This window comes from Gracilinanus agilis, chromosome 2 (genome assembly GCF_016433145.1).
Source record: "Gracilinanus agilis isolate LMUSP501 chromosome 2, AgileGrace, whole genome shotgun sequence".
NCBI classification, from domain to species: domain Eukaryota; kingdom Metazoa; phylum Chordata; class Mammalia; order Didelphimorphia; family Didelphidae; genus Gracilinanus; species Gracilinanus agilis.
The window spans coordinates 526042213-526054321 of record NC_058131.1 but is presented as its reverse complement, the minus strand read 5'-3'; the positions used below and the strand labels follow the sequence as shown (position 1 = coordinate 526054321).

At 40.7% G+C, this 12109-nt stretch overlaps 1 protein-coding gene across 1 annotated transcript; it reads left to right on the top strand.

Moving 5' to 3' along the window:
* The first annotated feature begins 356 nt into the window (after window positions 1-356).
* Window positions 357-10340, top strand: LOC123235947 (photoreceptor outer segment membrane glycoprotein 2-like). The gene is made up of 3 exons (XM_044662188.1): window positions 357-937; window positions 8534-8780; window positions 10134-10340. The coding sequence occupies exons 1-3, from the start codon at window positions 357-359 to the stop codon at window positions 10338-10340; spliced, it is 1035 nt and encodes a 344-aa protein (XP_044518123.1).
* Window positions 10341-12109: the final 1769 nt, after the last annotated feature.

Sequence of the window (12109 nt, the reverse complement as noted above, 5' to 3'; positions counted from 1 at the left end):
GGATCTATAGGCAATCTCAATGGAAGTAGGGAATAGAATTGGGAATTGGACTTTAGACAAGATGTATCAGTACACAGAGTTTGACAAATTGTAAAAATAACAGGTTTTTATTAAATTCATTAGGTATTTTACTATATTATTATATATTATGTATACTATACATTAACATTATATTATAATAATACTCATCAATATTATATTATTGTATATTAGGCACTTATTTTTTATTATAAAAATCTATAATCTCACTTTATTCCTACTTTTATAGGCTTCTTCCCCTACAACAGTGTTGGAAATAAAATCAGTTTCCAAGCCCTCCCTTCCAAAGATAAGCTTATTCTGATGTCAGTAAGACCATGGCTATCCTTAAAGTGACCTTCACCAAATACAAACGGAATAAGCTTGCCCAGATACTATGGATTCTCAACTGGTTGTCTGTGGTGACAGGAGTCATTCTCTTCAGTCTTGGTCTTTTCCTAAAGATTGAAATCAAGAAGCGAATTGAGGTGATAGCCAAGGGAGAAATCAGCTCAACCTCCAACGTGCTCATCTCTGTGGGTCTCATTGTCTGTGTCATCAATTTCCTTGGCGGCAAGATCTGCTATGACTGTTCAGATGTGCACAGGTACAGACGCTGGCGGCTGGTCCTGCTTCCCTACATTGTCTTTGCCTTTGGTTTCACTTTCTGCCTCCTCGTAGGTGCATTTATGTGCTACACCACAAGGAAGGAACTAGAGGAGTCTTTGTATTTGGGTCTGAGAGAAGCCATAAAGTTTTACAAGGACACAGACATCCCAGGATGTTGCTTCCTGAAGAAGACCATTGACATGTTACAGATTCGGTTTCAGTGCTGTGGCAACAACAGCTTCAGGGACTGGTTTGAGATCCAGTGGATATCGGCACGGTACCTGAACATGGCATCAAGGGAGGTTGTGGAGTGAGTATATGATGGAGACAGGGAGGGCTTTGCCTACAGAGGGGAACAGGGAAGAATGAACTTAAAAACATGGGGCAGCTAAGTGACTGAGTGGATAGAGGGCCAGGTCTGGAGTTGGGAGGACCTGTGCTCAAATTTGGCATTAGACATGTCCTGGGAAAGTCATTTAATTCCCATTGCTGAGCCCTTACCACTCTTCTGCCTTAGAACCAATACTTAGTATCAACTCTAATACAGAAAGTAAGAGTTTTAAAAAAAGAAAATAAAAGAAATACATTATGATCTAGTAGGCTCTGACAGAGAACCCTAGTCATCTAGTAGCTTTTTGTTTGCAATTTCCACACTGGGCCACAGACTGGTTCTAGGAATAGTAATCAGGAAGGGAAGATAGTTCAGTGTAAAGTATAGTGGAATAGTATTGGTACTCCAACCTCTCCCTATGAATAATTCTTCTAATTACTATAATAGTGAATACTATAATAGTGAATACAGTTCACTACAGAGAATTACACATATTTCTCCATGTAGGAATACAAATAATTTGATCTTATTGAAGCCCTTAAAGAGGCAAATTTAAAAATAAGAGTTTTCTTTCTTTCCCATCTGTTTCTTATTTACCTTTTCATGTTTCTCTTGGTTTTTGTGGTTGAATATCAAACTTTCCATTTAGCCCTGGTCTTTTCTGTGCAAATACTTGGAAATCTTCTATTTTGTTGAATGCCCATACTTTCCCCTGAAAGTATATAGTCAGTTTTGATGGGTAGGTGATCCTTGGTTGTAGACCCAGTTCTCTTACCTTTCTGAATATCATATTCCAAGCCTTGCAGTCTTTTAGTGTGGAGGTTGCCAGATCCTGTGTGATCCTGATTGGTGCTCCTTGATATCTAAATTGTCTTTTTCTGGCTTCTTATAAAATTTTTTCTTTTACTTGGAAGCTCTTGAAATTGGCTATTATATTTCTGTGGGTTGTCTTTTGAGGGTTTAGTGTAGAGGGTGATCTATGGATCCTTTCAATATCTATTTTGCCTTCTTGTTGAAGAACATCAGGGCAGTTTTGTTGAATAATTTCTTTTAGTATGGAGTCCAAATTTCTATTGATTTCTGCTTTTTCAGGAAGACCAGTGATTCTCAAATTGTCTCTTCTAGACCTGTTTTCTTGGTCTGTCAATTTCTCAGTGAGATATTTCATGTTTCCTTCTATTTTATCAGTCTTTTGACTTTGCTTTATTTGTTCTTGCTGCCTTGAGAGATCATTGGCTTCTACTTGCCCAGTTCTGGTCTTTAGAGACTTATTTTCTGCTATAATCTTTTGATTTTCCTTTTCGATTTGGTCTATTCTATTTTTCATGGTTTCCTCCAATTTGCTTATCATTCTGTTTGATTTTGGGGCATCTTTCTCCAATTGGGAGTTTCTTTCTTTTAACCTGTTAATTTCCTTTTGAGCTATTTCACACTTTTCTTGCCAAATCTCTTCCATCTTTCTCATGATCTCAGATTTGAACTCTTTAAGAGCTTGTGACCAATTTTCATTTTGGGGGGAAGGTTTGGATGGGATTACTTGTTTGTTCTCCTCTGTTGTTTGCTCTGTTGTCTGCATTTTTTCTGTGTAAAAGTTGTTGAGTGTTAAAGATTTCTTCTTGATCTTTCTCTTTAGAGGTTCTTGTGCATGGCTTGCCATTATCATTATGATATTTTTTCTTCCTCAGTCAGAAGTCTGGGTGAAGCAAACAGGCTCTTCCTATTGAGCTGTGGAGTAGTTTTCGCCTGAGTCACAGCGTCATGAGGCCCTCTCAGCTTTAAACTTGCCCCCATGATTGGTCTGCAGTTTTTAGGCTCCCAGTGTCTCAAGTCTAGCTGTTCTCATGGTCAAGCCTCCTGGTGATCCCCTTGCTTGCTCCTCTGCCCAAGGCTCCTTTAACAGTCACAGGGTGCTGCTTCTACAGTCAGGCACCCCTCTGCACTGGGTCCCCACCCAAGGTCTGCGCTTGTGCTCAAGGTCCACATCCTTGCCTATGCTCAAGGTCTGTGTTCAAAGTCCAAGTTCTTTAGCCTCTTGGGTCTTAAGTCTTGCTGCTCTCAGGAGCAGGCCCTGGTGATCCCAGGTAGCCTCCAAGAACTTAATGAATGCCCCAAAACTTGCTCTAACTCTTGTGCGCTGGCTTTGGTACTGTAGGTGGTGTATGTGTGTGGGTTGCTCAGCTCATGTTTTAGTGAAAGCTATTTTATCCCTTTATAGCATGGAAATGCCCAGATCCCACGTACCTTCAATGCTGTACCCTATTGTGGGATCCCTTCATTCATCTGGATTTGTTTTTTATGTCCTCTTGAGGGACAGTCCTATCTGTGTGGGTTAAGAGAGGTTAAGCATGCTGCTCCTACTCTGCTGCCATCTTAACCCAGAAGCTGTTATAAATAAGTTGGGTAATCTGAGGCAGGTCTCAGGCAATTTGGGTAGTGAGGATGGATAAAAGGGATATAGGTGATTTGGAAGGAGATAGCTGAGTGTATGGAAGGGATGAATGAGGTGGTATATAGGAAAGTAAGGGAATGACAGGGAGTATATAGGAGGGCAGCTTAAACAGACTTAATCACTGAGGCTAGAGACAGAGGATACTGAAGAAATAGGCTGAGGTTCTTCAATCAGGGAAGGTATCTCTAAGGTATAGGGGGATTGGGCCAGTCAGAAATGTTTTATATCTAGCTGGAGGACTTCTCTTGTTAATTTCTAAGTCCCTTGAGGGAGGAGACAAAAGGGCTCCTCCCTGCCAGTGAAATTGATGGCTGCAGGAAGACTCAGATAGGTACTTCCTGCCAAGATGGATGCTTGTGGTTCCCTCAAGAAATAAAAAGAAAATAATTCCTTCCCTCTTTAGCCCTTGCCTTAATCTTCAATACAATGATTCACCAGAGACTTGTATAGGTAACAAAGGGGATTTATTAAAGTCAGAAATAATCAGAGGGAAAGCGGTTTTAGGTTATCTAACTGCTGCTAGGGAGAAGGCTGGATGGTGGGGGATGGGTCGCAGAAGAGGTTTAGACTGAGAGAGTCCAGCTCTCCCAGTCAGGAAGATTTGATTGCCTTTGAAGTAAAATATTTATCAAATCACTAAATTAGGGGTAACTAGTTTTAGGATGCCCTACTTGCCTGCAAGAAACTAAACCCACAATGTCCAATCACCAAGCCACCCTTCCTCCCAGGGCCCAAAGGGAAATTCAGGGAAATAGCAGGGATGTAATGGAGAGATCAGGGAGAGGTCCAGAGAAATTAGATAGGTCCAAATTTCCCCAAGACAAAATAAGCACAGGCCAATGCCAAAGCCAAAAAGGCCAAAGCCAAGCCAAAAGGCTGAAGCCAACAGGCTAAGCCAAAGCCCCAAAAGCAAAAGCCCCCAGTCAAAGCAAAAGCCAGAAGGCAAAAGCCCCATCAGTTGGACTTCAGCCCTATTTATAGCCTCAGACTCCAACTGACTTTCTGAAGATTCTAAAACCTCCAATTGCATTTTTGTGACAGTTTGAAATTGCAGAAGCAAAAAGGCTTCTACTAGCAATCTTGCATTACAAAGCTCAGTGGAATAGTATTGGGATTAAGATTAGAAAGACCTGAGTTCAACACTCCTATCTCAGACATTTGCTACCTATATGAACTTGGGGCAATAATAATTAAACAATAAACATGTATCAGGGACTTACTATTTGCCAGGCACTGTGCCCACCATGTGTAAAGATGATTTGGGGGAGTCCCAAAGATGTTATTTGATGGATAGGCTTGTGATTGTGATGAGCCAATCTAGGGAACTCTTCACCTTTACTTAGAGGCTATCAAGAGGTTATCTCTTTGACTGGTGTAGCGAACAGAGATGGACAGGAGTCAGTGTCCAGTTATGGGTCCCTTTGGGTTTGGGCATAAGCTGTTTTCCAGGACTTAACTTAATTGCCTTGACCCCAAGACCCCTACTGAACTCAACCCTGTCAGGAAAGATGGAATGACTGGCAGCCTTGGGCTTTATGTAGCCAAAGCTTGCTAGACAGTCTCCCCCAAATCCCTCCTCTTCCCTCTATTGCCACTGTGTCCCCAAAGGAGCTTTATCTTACTGCTATTTTGATAACAATTAATTTATTATATTGAAATATCAAAGATGGGTGAGGTAAGAGGGTTTAGGTAGCCCTGCCCTGTCACAGCAACAGATGAGGTCCTTGGTGCCTGGCCAAGCTTTCTGGCCTTGGCCATGAGCTTTCACTTCCCCTCCTCTATCTGTTAGCTAACCTAAACTATAGACAGAAGGTTTATGACGGTCTTTCTTAAACTGGCAAAGGACAGGACAGTGAGTCTTCAGGGTTGGCCCAGCAAGCTGGTCGGGTCCACCTAGCTGCTGGCAGATGTCTAAATTCTTCTTTGATAATATTGTTAAGAAGCAGGAAACCTAACCAGACTTCAGGGAAATAGAAATCCAGGGAAACCTTTGGGTAGTCTTGGTAGACTCCAGAGGTTGGGTAAAGGTCCTCTGTCTCCTACAAAGTCCAGAGACAAAGACCCGTTCCATGGTTCTTTCTTCCCACAAGCCTCTGCTTCTCCTTCCAACTGCTGTTCCTGTCACTCAAAGTTGCTTTTCCAATATTCCAAACCTTCTCTGTGCCAACTTCTCCTTTCACATGGGAATACAAAAAGAGGCAAAAGGTAGTCTTTGTCATAGAGCTTACAATCTAATGGGTGTAAGATTTAAATTAATATCAATAACTCCAAGTATTATATTTATACAGTTTATTGATAAATCTAAAAGAAATAGAAGTTCAAACCTAATTATCTAACAAAAAGTAAACCCACGTGAGTAAGTTCTCGTATCTCTCCAAAAGGCCTGCTTCATCAGCCATGATTACAGGAAGAGAGAGAAAGAGGCAGGGCTACACAAAACTTATAACCCCCCTATGTTAGCACATTATGTTATGTTAGAATGCTGGGAATTGGAGTTCTGGGGAGCAGATTCTAATTACACAATCCCCACCATGATCCCAGTGGAAAACAAGAATGTAGAAATCTCCCAGATTTACATGCCTAGTTTCCCCATGAAATCAGTACACATAATCAACTTATATCTCTAAAGATTTTCAATTAGAGGTACATACAATATTATACTTTCTAAGGGGAAATTGCAATAATTTGGGGATAAGAGGGAAATAAAAGAGAAAGGGAACAAAACTAACGATTGCTAGGCTTATTGACAAAAAGCCAATTGGGGGCAGTCCCCTTTGGCATAAGAGTTTACATTCAAAATAAATGCATTCAACCCACCATAGTTCAATTTCACTACATCTCAAAGTTCATTCTGGATCTTTTGGTGCAGTGTGAGATTTCTGTAGGCATCTACATGGCTCCTTCTCCAAACAGTTCACTTTCTTGAATCAGGGAGGTGGCAAATTTCTTATCCTAAAATTACTCTCAAACAAAAAAAAATTTTTGTAAATCTAGAATTTTATGACAATTATACAATTCCCCCTGAGGAGGGTGTTGACAAACACACAGATCACCCAGGGATACATGGCTGAGTTATGAGGTATGTGAATCAATTGTTAAAAGGAAGTCAGAAGCATAAAAAAAAATAGAAGAAAAGAAAAAATCAAAATTAAATAGTATATAAAAATTCCAAGTAAGCAAGAATAAACCTATAACAGGTCCTTGAATCAGGTCCAATAAAGTGATATATGTCCCACAAGCCTGTAGGACTATTGCAGCAATATGCACTTAGCCAATCAGCACCCAGGACTACAGACAATTTCCACACTATGGAAGACAGAAAAGGGGCTAGATTTTTGTAGCAAATGGGAAATAGCCTTCCCTGGTCTGATTTTACCTTTGCTCTCAGGGATAGGGGAGCCAAGATGGCAGCTAGACTGAGGTACTTTGTTTGAATCTGACACGGGGAAATCCTGCATCTGATGTTGTCAAACAGCCGCTTCCTTGAACCCCAAAACAAGTCCTCTGTCTTGGCACAGATTCTCATCAATCCCATTGGGATTGGTTGGTGTCCTTGACTTTGTGCTTCTTGGCACTATATAATGACTCTTTTGTGATACTTTCTCCTGGAATCAGACACAATCATTAATCAAAGTTCCATAATATTTAACAATTAGTGGCAGGTTTCCATAGTCTAAAGCTTTTGGGTATGCTTTAATATTAGGGCTAATGGATATTGTAAACTTAGTGCAAAATCAAAAAACCATTAATACTGGTAACATGTGCTTCAAATACAAAAAATGAGAAAAAACTCAAATATTCTATTGCATATATAAGGAAAAAATAATAATAAAATTAAAAAACTAAAAAATATATAGTTCACAAGCTATGACAGAAGACACAAATTACTCATAAAATAAAAAACTCCTGAAGAAAATAAAGAGATGGTATGCTTTGATTGCCAGTCAGATGAATCTATTCTTTGTGTCCTCTCTGAATACTATACTATGTGTGTACCTCATGGGCTTTCACTAAAGGAACACCAATGCCTCAAAAGTTATGGCCACCTAGGTTCCTCTCCATGTTGTCAGGAGTGAGTCTTAGAGGCATGCATTGTTTTGGTGGCCAGCTCTTTAATATCTTACTAATCTGTTTTCTAAGTAATAGACATTTCAGTCAGCAAATAGGATAGAAATAACCCTTTTGTGCAACCTTGCATTTTTGTCATATTGCCATATGGGTGTGGTATTTATTTTCTGATTCATCCTCCCAGGAAGGAGGCACTTCGATATTTTATTGTTCACAGTTGGTCTGACTCTTTGTGACCCCTTTTGGGGTTTTCTTGGCAAAGACATTGGAATGGTTTGCCATTTCCTTCTCTGGTTCATTTTATAGAGGTAACTGAGGCAAACAGGGTGATGTAACTTGCCTGGGATCATAAAACTAAAAGTTTGAGGCCAGATTTGAGCTCAGGTCTTTCTGACTCCAGGTCCAGTGCTTTATCCATTGCACCATCTATAGGGTTGCCTGTACCTGCAATAGAGAAGTCTATTTTTCCAAACCCTTACCTGCCATCTTAGAATCAATACTGGGTATTGGTTCTAAGGCAGAAGAGCAATAAGGGCTAGGCAATGGGGCTTAAGTGACTTGCCCAGGGTCATACCATTAGGAAGTATAAGTTCCACAGCTTTTAAGGGAAGGAAGAAAACCTTGGGTCTTTTCCCCACCAACCCAGTTGGAGTCAGTGAAGAATTTTCTGACTCTGCGTCTCCTCCTTTGGGAGGAGGAGGTAGGTGTCTCTAGTTACTCAAGGAGGATGAAAATTGCCTTTATGCAAATCATTCTTCCTTCCTTCCTTCCTTCCTTCCTTCCTTCCTTCCTTCCTTCCTTCCTTCCTTCTTTCCTTTCTTTTTCCTTCCGTCTTAGAATCAATGTTGATTCTAAGGCAGAAGAGCAGTAAGGGCTAGGCAATGGGAGTTAAGTGATTTGCCCAGAGTCACAAATTCAGGAAGTGTCTGAAGTTATATTTGAACCCAGGACCTTCCATCTCTGGGACTGGCTCTCAATCCACTGCACCATCTAGTTGCCTTTCCCCTACCCCCACCCCACCCCCCAAACATTGTTTCTTGCTGCTTTCTTCACTATAGCCAGCTGAAGAATAACATTGATGGGAAGTTCCTGGTGGATGGGGTACCTTTTAGCTGCTGCAACCCCAGCTCGCCACGACCTTGTATCCAGTACCATCTCACCAACAACACTGCCCATTACAACTATGATTTTCTCACTGAGGAGCTGAATGTTTGGATGAGGGGCTGCCGTGAAGCGCTGCTAGATCACTATTCCTACATCATGCGCTCCATCGGACTGGTGGTCCTTATCATCTGGTTATTCGAGGTAAGTACGATTCCCAGAAAATTTGCTCTAGCCAAAAAAAAAATCATAAATGCACCCCAGTTATAAGTGGGTTGTCCTAGTTTGTCCTAAGTTATGTATGTGTCAGATCCTCTCCATCCACTGTGCTTAGCACAGAGCTTGGCACATAGTAGATGCTATATTCTCTTCCCCTTCCTTCTTTCCATTCCCAAACCATCAGCTCTTTCTTTCTCTAACTTTTCCCACTAGAGCTGTCCTCCTGGCAACACAGTCATCATGTTGATTTTAGCCAACAGGTAGTTTACAGGTCATACTTAGAGAAGAAAAGAGCTGGGCAGGCAAAAAAATGAGCAAATGAAGTTGAAGGGTAATTTGTAAGGGTGGAAAGAAAAGGAAGGAAAATAAAAAGAACTTTAAAAGATTAAATTAGGTAACAAAAGGGAGAAAACAAATGAGGAAGTCAAATAAAGGACAAAACCAAAAAAAAATTTCAGGATATGAGAAAAATAGAAGGGAAGTTTTTAAAAAGTACAAAATAATAAAAAAAAGTGAAGAGAAGGAAGGAACAAAGGAAAGAATGAAAGAAGGAAGGGAGGAAGGGAGTAAAGAAGGAAGGAAGGAAGGTACACTATGCTAAGTACTTTACAGATATTTTCTCATTTGATCCTCCCAATAGTCCTGGTAAATATTATTATTATCCCCATTTTACAGTTGAGGAAATGGAAGTAGACAGAGGTAAGTGACTTGTTCAGGGTCACACAGCTAGAAAGTAGCTGAGGCTGGATTTGAATTTTGGCCCAGTGCTCTATCTAATTGTGAAAAGAGATAGGAATAGAAGGTCCCAGTTCAGGAATGATTGTGTTAATGAGTTGGACTGAGTAGATGGATTGAAGAAGGACAGAATAGCTAAAAAAATTTAGCTCAAAAAGTTGGTGGGTTGAAAAGTCGGATTCATTGAACACGAACAAGAGAAGGTAATTGCCCTCAGAATGAAATAACTGCATCTAGTTGTCAAGAATAGGATGAACTCTCCTGGGGGAGGACATGAATTTAAAGGATTAAAGTCCAGGGGGAAGTCCTGGGTTCAAATTTGGCCTCAGACATTTCCTAGCTGTCTGACTCTGGGCAAATCACTTAATCTGCATTGCCTAGACTTTACTGTTTGCCTAGATCTTCTGCCTTGGAATACAATACCCAGTATTGACTCTAAGATGGTAGGTCAGGGTTTAATTTTTTTAAGAGAGATAAAAGCCCCAAAATGTGGAAAGAATGGGTTCATTCTACTAGTGACTTGACACCTGTTAAATGTCAATGGCATCTTTGTTGGCCTCCCTTTACTGTGTAGCATTTAATTTGTTCATTGTTTCTGTGTAGCTCTGCGTTCTCACTGGTGTTCGATACCTGCAAACATCCTTGAAGAATGTACCGCTGGATGAGCCTGAGTTGGATTCTGATGGGTGGCTCCTTGAAAACAGCTTTGTAGAAAGTGTCAAGTCCAATTTGAATTTCATCAAAAACCTTGGGAAAGCTGATCAAGTGTCTAACGTCTCTGAGTTGCCAAATCTTAATAAGGACATCTAAAATAATAACTAGGGGCCAAATAATTCTGAAGTTCCATTCCCTCTAACCAGCTGAGCCTAACTGAGGATTGTTGGACAGATCATTTTCCACATTTACAAAAAAAGTTGTCAGTGGAAGAAATGGGATATTTGAATAGGAAGAATGACCCTGGCCATAAATCAAGAAGTGAAAAATTCAGTGGATGAGTTCTTGTCTATTGCTTCTTGTCTCTTTTGTCCTTATATGAAAATACCCCTGCTGTCTTTGCTGTCCCAAGGAGGGCCCTTCTTCCTCTGCCACACTTACCCAGACCCCACCTCTAACTTTTCTGCCAATGCCCCATTCTCTTACCTCACCCCACCTCCCTGTTCCTGACTCTCCCTTCTGCGCTACTGAAAAGAACTGGATATCCCCCCTCCAATTTGACCCATAGGATCACTCTTTTCTGGTGATGGACCAGTCTCTGAAGGTTGCCCAACCTGTGGGACAAATTCCCCAATGCCCTCTGAAAATTTCTGGTCCTTGGCCCTGGGGCTGTACTTTCCTAGGTGTGTTGTGTCCTCCAATTAGAGTGTGAGCTCCTTGAGAGCAGAGACTGTTTTCTTTCTTTATCTGTAACTTCAACACAATAAATATACTCTCTTTGTCTCTGTCTCTGTCTCTGTCTCTGTCTCTGTCTCTCTCTCTCCATGCCCCTCAACTTGACTCTATCGGAAATAGTAAAGTCTAAAATGAGAGCTTATTGATTTTAAGGTGATGAAAACATTCTACTTTCACTAAGCCATCTTCCAAAGCATCATCCTATTGTGGAAATGACTTGGGTTCTTAAACAAGCATCTTCTAGCATAAATTCTGGCTTGTTCTACCAATAGTCCATTGGTTGGGGACTCTCTCCTCATTGATGGAGATACATGCATGCTTTGTGCCTGTGTGAAGGGTTGGGAGGAAATGAGAGTGGGTTAGAGGAGAACTCTTCAGTACTCTAGGAGTCTCTTCATCTTCTGCCATTGCTTTGGTTACTTCTGGCTTCCATCTTTGAAAGATAAGATGAAAGATGTTAACTCACTTCAGGTTGCTGAAGTGAAAGACTAGGAAGAAGCTAATGTGATAGGAGCTGGTGGTCTCTATCACATCCCTATTCTTTGCTTCTTACATAGGAGACTTTGGGGGAAGTTCCCCTTGGATGAGATCTAGGAAACTCTCTCAAAGGCTTTGAGTACAGGTCACAGACCTGGCTATCATTTAACGGTCACTCTAGCTAAGTTTTGAGAGGCGATATATCATTAGAAGGCTGAACACCAGGTAATAAATTTACTAAAAAGTCATGTAATTCATGAAGTCCACTGAACTTCAAGGTCTTTGAGAATAAGGGATTGGAGTTTGGTCTCCCTCCCCCCTTTCTTTGTATCCTCAGAGCAAAATGTTTTATAAATAGTAGGAGCATTACATATGCTTGTTGACCTGATTATCTATTAAAGTAAAGTTGTGATCTGAATTAACTAAAATAAAGTTATGAAAGAGGGATTTTTTAAAACCTTTATCTTGTGTCTTAGAATCAATACTGTGCATTGATTCCAAGGCAGAAAAGCTGTAAGGGCTAGGCAATGGGGGTTAAGTGACTTGCCTAAGGATATACATCTAGGAAGTGTCTTTAGCCAGATGTGAACCTAAGACCTCCTGACTCCAGGCCTGGCTCTATCTGCTGAACCAACCTAGCTGGCCCCTAAAAGATGAGATTCTTAAAATAAATATTCCATATAATAATTAGTTTTACTCTCATTCCTTTCCAG